Source organism: Branchiostoma lanceolatum, chromosome 13 (genome assembly GCF_035083965.1).
Source record: "Branchiostoma lanceolatum isolate klBraLanc5 chromosome 13, klBraLanc5.hap2, whole genome shotgun sequence".
In the NCBI taxonomy this organism is placed as follows: domain Eukaryota; kingdom Metazoa; phylum Chordata; class Leptocardii; order Amphioxiformes; family Branchiostomatidae; genus Branchiostoma; species Branchiostoma lanceolatum.
In genome coordinates, this window is record NC_089734.1 from 4,718,724 (window position 1) to 4,732,205 (window position 13,482).

Below are 13,482 nucleotides of genomic sequence, written 5' to 3' on the forward strand. Positions count from 1 at the left end.
CAGATTTCTGGACGAATACAGTTATTCCAGACTTGAATGGCAGCGATCTCAGACTGTTTGTGAAGGTAGAGCCTGGAACTGAAACAGTATGACACTCAGGCTAATGTACAATAGCAGAGATGTGTAAAAAGTGATGTACATGTGAAAAAAGAAATGTGAAAATATGTAATAAAAGCAATGTGCAATACAGAGATTTTTAACAAGTACATGTAATGTGAAAAAAGAAATGTGTAACAAAAGCAATGTGCACTAGAAAAGATGTGGAAGAAGAAATGTTTAAGTGTGTAATATACAGTAAGTGCTTGTATTGTGCAGCAAGTAAATTGTATCAAGAGTATTAAGTCATCTGTAACAGAGTTTTTTCCCAATCGTGTACAATACAGTGAAAGTCATTTAGGTACAGGTCACCAGAACATCAGTGTACTGGTACTGTACCTGAATAGACTTACACTGATCAAGTATACCACTTTTGACTTCCATTTCGTAACTGAAAGTGTGCCATGAAAAGAAAACGTAGCACTGGAAAAAGATTAAAACATTGTATGGTCGTTGAAATCAGCACCATCTTGATTTGAGATCCTCTCAAAAGCATGAGTTCTCTGCATAAGATACCTGAAGTTTGAATAAACATTCTGTTAACTGTTTATTCATGTTTCTGTCATCATTGAAGACCACAGGTTGCTTTGTCAAATAAGTTCAGGTATAGACCTGCGCCTGATGCTACGTTTAGGTACACATCCCAACTTGGGATGCATAACTGCATAAGGACCACCTATCTATTAGTATAGTGGTCACTTTTTGGTGGTACCTCACTGGGCTGCGCTAAATTGCACTACAAAATTGCACCATCTTTGCCAATTTTCCATTGACATACAAAACACATATAAAATACCTGACCTCTACAAACTTGCTACGCCTGGAATATCATGTTCTCAGTTTCGGCTCCAAATCAGATACAAGATCATTTTATCAGAAAATCGCAGTGTTGCTACTGGATTTAAAAAAGGATACTCAGATTAAGATTAATTATAAAGAAATTTGCAGTGATTGCACCTTTTTTCTTCTGATCTTAAAAAAATTCCCAATTTAAGGCTAACTACCGGTAGATTTAGCGATTATGGGGTCTTTTTATGAATATGAATTGGTATTGAATTTTTCTTTTTATTTGAGTTGAATGTGTGACAGTTGTGTGCCAATTTGTTAGAATAAACGCTAGCGACCCCAAAAAACACCCCTCCCAATAGAATGGTATGGCGACCCTGTGACATCACAATTAAAGATGGCGGCCACCACACATACCAACAGATCCAACAAAGGTTTTGCTACGCAAACCTGTAAAAATTGACGCTGATTTGAGCCACTTTGCGAACGTCTTTCAATGGTATTGGTGCAGTCCAGGGAGATACCCGCTTTAGATTATTCTTTAAAGGAAAGCTACACGAAAAATTGAAAATCCTTCTATGCTATGCTTAATATATTCCAAAGTCAAATTCTTATTTCAAGTTGTTTCACAAAGTCCGTCATAGTTCTGGGATTTTCCACAGTTTGCAACTTATGCAGTGCTGACGCCTTCTCACCTGATAATTGAATTATATGACGTCAGTGTTTCGAATTTTTCACCTGATGATTGTATTATATGACGTCAGTGTTCTAAAATTCAATCATCAGGAGAAAAATCTGAAACACTGACGTCATATAATTCAATTATCAGGCGAGAAGGCGTCAGCACGGCATACGTTGCAAACTGTGGAAAATCCCAGAACTATGACGGACTTATGTGAAACAACTTGAAGTAAGAATTTGACTTTGAAAAATATCAAGCATAGCATAGAAGGATTTTCAATTTTTTGTGTAGCTTTCCTTTAAGTAGACCCAGGTATGTATACAGTGACCACCTGTCTACCGTGAGTCTGTGACCACTTTCTTCAAGTCCATTGAGTCCCTTGACTAAGGATAGGTGTATTTTCCTGTTTAGGGCCTCAGAAATAAAGACAGACGCATCAAAACTTCGTTTTTTCACATCATTTTCTTTAATTTTGCACAAAGGTCTTGTAAACAGACACAGCTGAAGATGGTACACAGCACCCTCAATAATATGGCTGCTTTATCTTATAATTATCATGTGAATATTTATTTCATTTCTTCTAGAATTGTGTGTCGGTTATCCAGAGATAGACCAAAGAGCCAAATGAAAATTAGGTCGCTTTTGACTAGGTTGGAGGAATAGGTGGTCTACCTTGACCCCCCCCAATGACAATCTGAAGTCGAGGGACTAGGTAGGTACCTAGAAGTGTTGGTAACCACAACATATAAGGAGGCTGTTTAGCCAGGTTAAAGTTGGTGCTGGGGGCAGCTGGACTGTTCAGCTATTGTAGGTATACTGAGTTGGGGGTGGAACAGACTAGATCTTGTTGAAGGCAGCTACATCGACCGACTGAACAAAGTCTTCGAACGCCGTGATGCTTTCTTCCAAGAAGTCTGTGCCAACCTGTTAAGAAAGTACGACAAGTTAGAGAAAATGCAACACAAGACGTCTTAAAACATTAAGACATAACCATTAGCTAGGCAAACTTTCTTCTATAAAATTTTCTTAAGATTTTTCTCATTTTTGTAGGACCTTCATATGAAGTGAACAATTTCAAGATTCTTGACCATTGCAACTGCTGCTAACATTCCATGGCAGAGGTTTATATTATTCATAGTATAGAATCATACAATATATGTCATACATGAAGTTTAAGTATATATAGTAATTTGACACCCTACCTTGTCATCCTCCACAACACAACTGATCTGCAACTTTTTGATGCCATACGCCAGAGGAACCAACTTAGCTGTGGACAAAAAAAAAGGCGAATTTATAGATCAGATAATGGTAAGCCACAGAGAGCTTTGGAGACAACTGCATTTGAAGGGCCTTTTCAATGTGCTTTAGACTCTTAGTTTAGAGCAATCAGGGCTCGAAATGCAATCACATGCAACATGCAATTTGCAGGCTATTTTCAAGATTTGCATCCAGAAATATTCTGAAGGTGCAATTCTACATGTGTAAAAAAACTCTTCTTTGCACTACGGAAGTGTCATGCAATTTAGCGAGTAGCCGAAAAAATGTATTTCGAGCACTGGCAATGTACTAATAATTGTATTGACATGCAAAGCTATCAAGTAGTTTTTAATTCATAAAGCCCATTGGGGAAGTTTGCCCCCCCCCCCAATCTCTTTAAATCCTAGCTAATAGCCTGCTTTAGAGCAATACACTAATAACTGAAAGGTTCTTGCCCATAGGCTAATTGCAAGTACATATAAGATAAGAAGGAAAATGATAAACAATATAACATGTGACTACTCTAGTCTAACTACTGACTCTAAATCCTAACTTATTGGGGTCGACTTCTTTTTTCCGAGACAGTGGAAGACGAATGACATGACGGAAATGTGGGTTTTGTAATGTGAACTGTACTTACATGTTCCCCACACCAGACCGTCGGTGACGATGGAGCGGACGGATTTCTCCACTTCCTTCATGTCTGTCTCGTCGTCCCACGGCTTCACGTCCAGGATAATCATGGACTTGGCGATCAGAGCGGGCTCTGGAAGGAACGCAAAAGCTCTCGTTCTGAGTCTGACTCAAGTAACTTGTAAACCATGACATACAAAAATCAGTTCTGTCTCACAGACTCTCAGCTCATGTTTACTTTAATCTAAATATAGGACCGTTAGGGCACCACAGAAGACCTAGCAACCAGTTTTCTCCACCCAGTCCCGTCTCGGTTTTCTGTTTTTCTTATCTTAGTGTTTTACTTTTTAGTATCATGCCTGGCCATTCTGATATCATTCCTCCAATATTTTCAGGAATGTGATATAAGGTGCCTTCACCAAGGACACAACAATGTGGGTCCTACATGTATTAGAGACTGGTTCCACTTACTCTTGGATTTCTTGGCTGCGTAGGCAGCCAGGCGTTCCTCCTTCAGCTTTTCTGCTGCGGCATCGGCCTGATCGAGAACAAACACAAAAATTAACTGGCTTTAATCTAACACTCGATACAATAGAGATCTAAAGTCGTTTAAAAATCTTGCCATTACAAACACAGAAAATAACCATGTACAGTACCGTAGAAATAGATTACTATTTCTGAATTAACAAAACTATTTATCTAATGAATGAATAGCTAGTGGTATCCATTCATTTACTCACTCACTCACTCAATCATTCACTCATCTATTCATCCTTTCATTCAATCACTCACCCATTCATTTAATCACAAACACACTCATCCATTCATCCCTTCATTCAATCATTTGCTCCAAGTAACCTTGGCTTACCTCATCATCAGATCCGAACAGATCAATGTCATCATCATCGTCATCATCATCACTGTCTGCTGCTGCAGCCGCTGCCCCGCCCTTCGGTCCGTAGTTCCCCAGGGGCTGCTTCACTCCAGGCCAACTGGACAACGCAAGGGGGCATTTTGTGTCAACGTACTGTAAATGCCTTTAAGTCCACTGTGATTTAATTTGGTGGTAGGCTACAGACTATCAGCAGTGTTCTCACCAGGATTTTTTCACAGCATAGGGGTCAGGTACAGAAGGCCAACTTTGCACGGGGCAAGTCATTCGGGGAGTGCCAAAGACATGATAACGGTTGGGAGTCTGGCATCTTCCCGCACAAAATTCTGAAATTCATCACCAAATAAGACACTATTTCCTGCGTTTTGAAAGATAGATTTTGTGAAGTTAAGTTTTTCCTCTGTCACATACTCATTCTAAAGCCAAATATGAACTTTTATAAGATTTATGAAGGTTCTTCCCAGAAAGATACACCCCTATGCTCATTGAAACACAGCATCGGGGTCAGATCACAGCATCGGGGGTCCAGATCACAGCATCGGGGGCGGCTATGCTGAAAAGGCCTGGCGAGAACACTGATCAGGCTACAGACGTGGCTGGAAAGAGTAGAAATCAGCCAAATACTTGAAATTAGACAGATACCAGAGAAGTTGGCCAGCCGATGTGACATGGCAAATTCAATCTGTCGGCTGGCCAACTCCTCTGGTAGGCTATCTGTCTATTTTGCCGATTTCTACTCTTTCCAGCCACGTCTGGAGCCTGGTAGAGGCTATGCTTCATTACAAACCTGGTGTGTCACGGCATGAGGCTGTTTAGCGGGTAAGCAATACAAGCAAACAATTTCAAAGAAATATTTAACAAAATTTCCACTAGATTGTCTCCTCACCTCTGCATCTCCGGTTTCTTGTACGATGACATGTGCTTGAACCAGCGCAGTGCATGGAACAGGTCAGCAGGGGGCGCCCCTGACAGGGCCTCGAACACCACCACATCGGCCTGGGATGGGACATATCTGCGGCAGGGAAATAGCAATATTCCATCACTCTATTGATCAAAAAAGATTGTCGATTGTCTTCACCCAATATTATGTTGAGGAAGGTTAGAGGTAATAAGGCACGCCACAATGACAGTACCTCAAGCAACTGGATATGATTTTGAAACAGACGCTGTCTGAAATGTCTGTATCAAAATCGTATCGTTGCTTGAGTTGCTGTCATAATATTTTGGCGTACACTCAATATTGTTATGTTAGGCTATCAATTATATTGATGTATGGCTTTCTTTACAATATTGATATGCCATCAATTGGCTTTACTGCATTTCATATTTTTTTCTGGTTTAAATTTGAAAAAAAAATCCAGAATTCAATGAATCTATCAATCAACATATTACATCCATACGCAATCTAGGATCAATTTGATATTGATAGACCGCTGAACGTTCAAGAAGGTTCTATAATTTCAACCTTCTTGTCTGTATAGTATTTGTGAATTTATTTAGTATATTCATCTTTTACGTATTCTGAAAATGAGTTTTTAATAGTCAGTCTAGTCGCTGCTCATGCACTAACTAATGTAGTGCGTTACGCAAGTAAAACAAATATCAAAATCTGCAGATGTGGCATGCCCCCTCCCCTTTTCATGAACCGGCACACGTGGATAAAAAAACGCACGAAAAATCACATTTTTACTCACCCTTCGATGTAACTGCGATCTGCAAGGAAGTCATTCAGCTGCTTCTGACCATCCTTCGTCTTAATGTTGCCAAATCCCATCTTGATGTGTTTTTATGGCGTTTTTAGCCCAAAATTCTTGGAGCTGGGGAAAAATTTGCCGGGAATCGGATCTTCCACGAGTAAAAGGACTGAACCGAACGTCTACGGTGACGAAATCACCTATTGGAAATCTAACCAATCAACTGTAAGCTTTTAGAAAATATCGACCAATCATCGCTGGCTGTTTATTCAACGTTCGGGGGTACAAGTAAATGTGAGAGGTATGTGGGTTCATGCCCGTAGCCAGGGGGGGTTCGGGGGGTTCGTCCGAACCCCCCCACAGGCTTGAAGGTCCACTTTTTTAGGCTTGAAGGTCCACTTTTTCAGGCTTGAAGGTCCACTTTTAAATGTTCAAGATTTTTTTCAAGGCGGACTTACTTGTATCACAGCAACGCCACAGAAGCTAGAATGCTAGAAAAAACTTTGTCTCTGATTTTTCCTCTGAATTTCTCTCAAAAACACAGAAAATGCCCTTTCAGAAGGTTCAATTCTTAGAATTTGAAACGCGCGAAGGTCCACTTTTTAATGTACAAGGTTTTTTTTTTCTAGGCGGACTTATTTGTATCACACCAGCGGAGCTGGAATTCCTAGAAAAAACTGCTAACTTTGTCTCTGATTTCTCTCTTTAAAACCCTCTCAAAAACACAGGAAATGCCATATCAGAAGGTTCAATTTTTTAAATTTTCCGGGGGGGAATACCCCCGGACCCCCCTAGAAAGCTCGCGCCTGCGGCGCTCGTCTCGCGCCTACGGCGCTCGCTGGTCCCTCAAACATTAAAACGAACCCCCCCATTCAAAATCCTGGCTACGGGCATGGGGTTTCCTTTGTTTTAGCCTTTTTTATGTTCATGACATAGAAAATCCGTAGGAGAACTTATTTTTCCAGCAAATGGGAACTTAAATATCTCCATGATAGTATATCGCTATCCACATTTGATACTATTCAAGGGAGTAGAAAATATTCAGTGCAGTATAAGCTACAACCGCTAGAGGAGCCACTGAAGTTTGACGGACAGAATATTCATGGCGGCATTTTGAAGAGATTGCTACGGTAAGTTTAGGTCCTTCCAAGTCCTGTTGTATGTGGTCGACGTCTTCTTTGTCCTGTTGTGTGCTTCCGAAGATGTTCGGAAGTTGTCGTGATGCTCGCACTGTCAGAAAACGTGAATACGATCGCCTATTTATACACCAACTCGGGTATGGCGTAGTGTTATGTGGGTCTTTAATATGTTTGGACATGAGTTAGGCCATGTTGATTCGATTATATGGATGACATCCTCTTGGAACCCAAAAACTGATGCGAGGGTGCGAATATTTAAACAAAATTAGCAAAATAAAAAGTTCCCTTCAGTATGAAAGATTGGTTCCCAGAAATGATTAAGTTAGAGTATGCCATACCCAACAATAGATTCTTCATTTTTGTTCTTTCACATCTTCTTTGACTTTGGGTGTGACTTTGACATACTACGACTAAGACTAAAATATTCATACACTTTAAGGATGGAATCTTTCTGCTGCTTCAAACTTGCACTATCTTAAACCATCATTGAGAATTCCACTTATTATCTATCTTATTTGCCTCTTGCGAGTTTATTACACCATTAGGAATGTGTTTCAATCTAACTAACATAAAAGTCATAATCTCCTGACTATGGCTTATTTTCTTCAAGATGAACGACAACATTCATTCCAAAACAAAACAAAAATTTATTGAATATCATGGATAGTACAACTGATTAAGTGTTACTAGATATCAACATGTGACCAGTTGCCATATCATCAAATCATCAACTTCCAGATGTTCATTTGACATTACATGTCACATGTTCCATACACACCTTCAGGAAACGTTAAAAAAATAATGATATTTGCCACATTCATTGTCGCAAACGAACAGCATTTCTTGAATACTGTTCATCGAGGTTACTACATACAACGCACACTTTCCATTTTTGTGGCATGTTGAGCCAAAAGAGAGAGTTTGGTCTTAACTAACAAGTGTTGAAACCTACACAGCGACTTTATGCCTACCAACATCTACCGCAAAGCTAGAACACTGATTTGGAATATCTTACGTCTTTTTATGTTTGTTTCACGCGTTTGCGTCGTCTTCTCGTAGTGCTCTCCTGTTAAAGTTAGTACGCTCTTTGAGCTTGTCATCATATCACGGATCCCTGCATCATGTGTACGTGTTCTATCGGCGTCGCCTGTTACACACTAGATACGGTCTAAAGCGTTACTGATGATACAAAGAGCACTGGTTCTATCCTATCTAGTCTTTATATAAACAGATGTCTTAGTTGACAGCATCACACTCTACTGTGGTCAGGATTTGCAGACGGTTGTCTGGCTGTGATTCTATCTATCGCCTCCGTTGTTAAAAAACAGAAGACAGAGCAAAACATACATTTGATAAATCACATACCGCTTAACACTGTTCGTTTTGCACACAAAAAGTGCAACCCTTTTCACGCTATTACACACTCACGTTTGTTTTTACGTAAATGTCCCACTTTAGAAATCTTTCGGCCTGATTTTCATGGCCGTTTCCTTGAGTGAATACTCCCAGCCCTTCCACTTGGACCAGTAGACGCCCTTGCCATAGGCGCAGTAGAAGCCGCAGTTGCCGAGGTACTCGCCGTTCAGGTCGGTGTGGCTGCAAGACCCGTACCACCAACCACCCTGAAATGGAAAAAAATAGAATGTAATTCGATCCAGATTAGCTTGTTGAAGATTTAATCTTCCACTGGTCGTGAAAGGGTCGACATTATGATAGGTACATGTCAATGAACTGTGGAAATTTCCTCGGTGCTATTCGTCATCCGTCTTTTAGACTGCAGGGACATCCCTTTGCCAAATATATAAATATGTATTCTGTGTAGGAGCTATCGTTGGAGCGAAAGGGATCTAGAACAGGGTGGATTCCAGGTTTACCTGGCCGAAGTCTTGTGCGCAGTTCTTTATCCTGTTGGCGTCGTTGTCTCTGTCGATGGTGGAGAACTGCTGGCGGTCGTTCCCGTACAGGAGCCCGATGGTCATGGTGTCGCCGGCGTTACCCGAGTAACGGCTCTGGCTCAGCCGGTAGTTCTCGCTCTCGTCGGCGATCCTGTGAAAAAAGATTATAAGGGTTTGATACGTACGTTGATGAAGGTTAGACTTATAGGTAATTAGATACGCCAAAACCAATTACTCAAGCAGCTGAAAACGTTTCAGACAGCATCCATTATCTTTGACTAATGGGAAGTGACTAATGGAAAGAACTAGAGAACCAGGTTGTATAGTACTAGTATGCCAGAACTCTGAATTGAAATGTTGATTAGGTGAAGACAATTTAGGATGGTTAATCTAAGTAGAAATTGTACGTACTTGAAGTTCTCGTATTTAGCATAACGGGACTCCCCTTCCCAGTTGGTGAGGTCGATCCTGAGCCCGTAGTCTCCCTGGCTGCTGGTGAGGTGGTGGATGTTGTCGTTCCCCAGCCAGTACTCGCTTCTCGCATCCCCGAACCCGGCCTTGTACTCCGCCCAGCCTCGGTTGAACGGGACGCTGCCGTCAAGACGACGCTGTGAAGTGCAAGATAATCAAAGGATATTGGAGTTTTTCTTTTACAGAACCAGTAATGTCCCGCATCTTCTTACGTTCAGATGTCTGTCAGACACCTTCCTCAGAGCTTCTGACTGGAGTGCTGCTTCTCACCGCTATAAGTAGCCGAAGTAGGTGGCTCTTTTGCGTCGAGAACACTTATTATAATATTCAATTGACGCGACGAAAGTACAGGGACTTTCGTAAGGTCACATTCGTAGTACGAATGAATACTGTGGTCTACTACCTAATGCTTCGCCCCCATTTCCAATCCGGGGCCCGGCCGGGCTGTTTGCGAAAACGAGAAATAAAAATGCAGATTAAGAAAATGCATATCAAGAAAATGCACAATGTATGGTTAGGAGTAATTCTTTACGTTTTGTGTCTTTTGTTGTCTTTTATATAATATTTTTCGTTACGACAAGCTGCCCGACCGGGCCCCGGATTGAAAATGGGACCGAAGCATTGTCAGAGGCTGAAAGGAAAGCTGATGAAGTCAGCAAATATCTCGGGGAACTCTCCAGAGGTTGTTATTCACGTGCCCACATGACAGGGTGTCTCATTGACTATCAAGCCCAACGTGTGGGTAGTGTCTGTCAATGCCTGCACGGAGGGCTTAAGTCAGATTTCCGACACCCTTGAAGACAGTCTTGGGTTTCTGGCATCACACCAAGATTGTCAGGATAAAACTATTATGTCTTAATCCAGTTTGTAATTGGGTTTCAGTGGTAAGATTACACGTTCTAATTCTCATAAACATGAGCGATCACAATTGAGCGATCGTTGATGTTGACCAATTGTAGAAAAATGAAGATTCGCCTCTTCTAAAAGGGGCAGGAATCTTCGAAAGTCTTTTTCCATCACAGGGCACGTGACTTCACCATGGAACTGTACAAAATTTTAACCATTTCATACATAAAGTACATTCCCAAATCTGCAAAACGGCGTTTCCCGCTATCTCGTTGACTTTTGGAGTCCCGGAAAAATATCATTCACTTGGTGATGCCGTAACGTGCACCCTGGCGTGTGAATACTGCAGCTATGGCAAGGCTAAGGGTTCGAATCCCGGTTAAATCACTTTAAGTCTTCTCTCTGGAATGCCCGGAGTTGAGTTGTGTCAGATTGATCGTGTTTCAAGTTCTCATCGTTTTGTTGAAATACTTCCGATATGCTAGGAATGCTTCAAACTGGCAATGATCCAATAGGTATTTTAGAGGAGCTAAAACAAAGCCAGAATCGAGTTTGGTATAAATTAGTCCTTTGTAAGGTCTATCACTGACTGCAACTCGTTCTCATTAATCCAGAAGGGGCCTTTGGGTTCGCTTCAGTAGAAATAAAGTTTTGGTGATACTTCATATAACTTTTTATCCGTGCGCATGGCAGGCGCGTAAAAGAACCCAACCCAACTTATCGAGGAGACCAAGTGTGTTTTGCTGTAAATGCGAGCCATGGCGAAGAAAAAAAACGTAAAGGAACCCAACGCACGTATCGAGAAGAGAAGGGGTGGTCCGGTGTGCTTGGCCAAAAACGCGCGCGGTGGCGAGGTGTATGGGTCTTTGACTTTGAGCCTGAAGCAAACAATAGATAACGAAATTAAGCTTCGAGAGAAGAGAGAGCTTTCCCCTTACCTGAATGACTGTCCAGCTGCCTCCGTCGCTCTCCATGTCACTGTCATCAATTGAAAAAACCTTAAAACGCTTACGCGTCTCAAGCATTAAGCTTCGAGAAAAGAGAGAGCTTCCCCCTTACCTGAATGACTGTCCAGCCGCCTCCGTCGGTCTCCATCTCACTATCATCTATTGAATAAACCTTAACGCTTCCGCGTCTCCAGCATTAAGCTTCGAGAGAAGAGATAGCTTTCCCCTTACCTGAATGACTGTCCAGCCGCCTCCGTCGGTCTCCATGTCGCAGTAGACCTCGAGCGAGTCGCGGATGCCGGCGGGGTAGATCTGGTACACTCCGCTACGCCGCTCCCCTCGCTTGAACAGGGCGGCGCAGTCCTTGCGGGTCGGGTCCCCTCCGCCCGTGGACACCACCGGCGGAGGCCTTCGTGGCGGCGGCTGTGGTCGGCGCGGTGGCGGCTGCGGCTGTCCGGGTTGTGTTTGTCTGGACCACTGTCTCAGGGACGTCAGGATGGAGGAGGAGGAGGAAGAGGATGGTGCAGACGAAGAGGAAGAGGAGGAGGAAGAATCAGATGACTCATCACCGGCGCTACAGGAGGAGGAGGAGCAACGCTGGAGAAAAGAAGAAAGAAAATTTGTCAGGTTTCACCCTCCCTTTAGGAATTGTTCACTCAAGTCATTTGCTAGCACAATTTCTTTAAATGATTGCAGTATCTGACTGGATCCAACAAGCTCTCAGTGCGTACCACAAGGACAAAAGGACTTCTTCTATCTGCTAAGAATCCAACCTGAAGATGGGCGATAGAGTATAAAGTCCAAGTACCCAGTCGGAGCTTACGAAGACACCGCCACATGACTTTAGATAACAAGAATGTAATCTGACAACGGCGCTTTTCATACGTTTCATTGACACAGGTGGTAAGAAGGCTAATACAAAAAGGAGGAGTTTATTTTAGTACGTCCACAAGATGAAGTTCGAAAGAGAAGCTAACAGTAACTGGGAAGTTAAAGAATGAACACCTTGGCTTGTTTCCTTGGCCAAGACCTACCCATCGGTACACCGAGCAAAAATCAGGAAACTTCATTTCTAACTTTCGAGTTATGCTTCCCATAAACAAACCGGAATTTTAACACATGGTAGACCATGCCAAAGTAAAGGAACTCACGGTTTGCAGCTCTTAGAGCCAAGACCTACCCACTGAGAAAAAATCGGGAAACTTCATTTCTAACTTTCGAGTAATGCTTGCTGCTGCCGAACCAGACTTCTAACACATGATATTCTATGCCAAAGTAAAGGAACTCACACTTTCCAGTTCTTTGAGCCAAGACCTACCCACCGAGAAAAAAAATCAGGAAATTTCATTTCTGACTTTGAGTTATGCTTCCCACAAACAAACCAGAATTCTAACACATGATAGTTTATGCCAAAGTAAAGGAACTCACGATTTCCAGCTCTTTGAGCCAAGACCTACCCACCGAGAAAAAAAATCAGGAAACTTCATTTCTAACTTTCGAGTTCTGCTTCCCACAAACAAACCAGAATTCTAACACATGATAGTTTATGCCAAATTAAAGGAACTCACACTTTCCAGTTCTTTGAACCAAGACCTACCCACCAAGACAAAAATCAGGAAATTTCATTTCTGACTTTGAGTTTTGCTTGCCATAAACAAACCAGAATTCTAACACATGATAGTCTATGCCAAAGTAAAGGAACTCTCGCTTTCCAGTTCTTTGAGCCAAGACCTGCCCACCGAGAAAAAAATCAGGAAAATTCATTTCTAACTTTCGAGTTATGCTTGCTGCTGCCAAACCAGAATTCTAACACGTTCTATGCCAAAGTAAAGGAACTCACGCTTTCCAGCTCTTTGAGCCGGTCTTCCATTTTCTCCAGCTCAGTTAGTCTCGTCTCGAGCGCGGCGATCCTGGCGGTCTCTTTAGCCCTGTCGGCTGGAGTGGGCCAGATGATCTTACAGGACATCTGCCCGCTGTAGTCCACGTGCCCTTCCACCAGTGCAGGGCCCATGGTCTGGTCCTGCGCCTCCACAAGTGCGCCGAGCAGCAGGCAACACGCAGCGGCCAGGAACGCTCCTCTCACGGAACCCTTCATGTTGGATGTGCGTTGGGCGATGGTCTGCGGACGACTGAAGGTGTCC

At 42.4% G+C, this 13,482-nt stretch overlaps 2 protein-coding genes across 2 annotated transcripts; both read right to left on the reverse strand.

Moving 5' to 3' along the window:
• Positions 1 to 2,374: 2,374 nt before the first annotated feature.
• Positions 2,375 to 6,219, reverse strand: LOC136447330 (elongation factor 1-beta-like). Its single transcript, XM_066446097.1, has 7 exons — positions 6,044 to 6,219; positions 5,236 to 5,361; positions 4,326 to 4,449; positions 3,929 to 3,995; positions 3,465 to 3,590; positions 2,767 to 2,834; positions 2,375 to 2,488 (listed from the first exon to the last, which is right to left on the reverse strand). The coding sequence occupies exons 1-7, from the start codon at positions 6,121 to 6,123 to the stop codon at positions 2,402 to 2,404; spliced, it is 678 nt and encodes a 225-aa protein (XP_066302194.1). The 5' UTR covers positions 6,124 to 6,219; the 3' UTR covers positions 2,375 to 2,401.
• Positions 6,220 to 7,809: 1,590 nt separating this feature from the next.
• Positions 7,810 to 13,482, reverse strand: LOC136447400 (fibrinogen-like protein 1). Its single transcript, XM_066446296.1, has 5 exons — positions 13,182 to 13,482; positions 11,573 to 11,938; positions 9,489 to 9,685; positions 9,057 to 9,228; positions 7,810 to 8,804 (listed from the first exon to the last, which is right to left on the reverse strand). Exons 1-5 carry the CDS (start codon positions 13,434 to 13,436, stop codon positions 8,637 to 8,639), a joined length of 1,158 nt encoding a protein of 385 aa, XP_066302393.1. The 5' UTR covers positions 13,437 to 13,482; the 3' UTR covers positions 7,810 to 8,636.

What these genes read in the sequence shown, in the direction of transcription:
- LOC136447330 (XM_066446097.1), bottom strand. Translation starts at nt 6,123, where the DNA reads ATGGGATTTGGCAACATTAAGACGAAGGATGGTCAGAAGCAGCTGAAT. An exon ending in GATCGCAGTTACATCGAAGG is followed by an intron (nt 5,362 to 6,043) that starts GTGAGTAAAAAT and finishes TCCCTGCCGCAG; the next exon opens with ATATGTCCCATCCCAGGCCG. An exon ending in CGCAGCCAAGAAATCCAAGA is followed by an intron (nt 3,591 to 3,928) that starts GTAAGTGGAACC and finishes CGTTCCTTCCAG; the next exon opens with AGCCCGCTCTGATCGCCAAG.
- LOC136447400 (XM_066446296.1), bottom strand. Translation starts at nt 13,436, where the DNA reads ATGAAGGGTTCCGTGAGAGGAGCGTTCCTGGCCGCTGCGTGTTGCCTG. An exon ending in GGCTCAAAGAGCTGGAAAGC is followed by an intron (nt 11,939 to 13,181) that starts GTGAGTTCCTTT and finishes TCTTTTCTCCAG; the next exon opens with CGTTGCTCCTCCTCCTCCTG. An exon ending in GCGGCTGGACAGTCATTCAG is followed by an intron (nt 9,686 to 11,572) that starts GTAAGGGGAAAG and finishes TGCACTTCACAG; the next exon opens with CGTCGTCTTGACGGCAGCGT.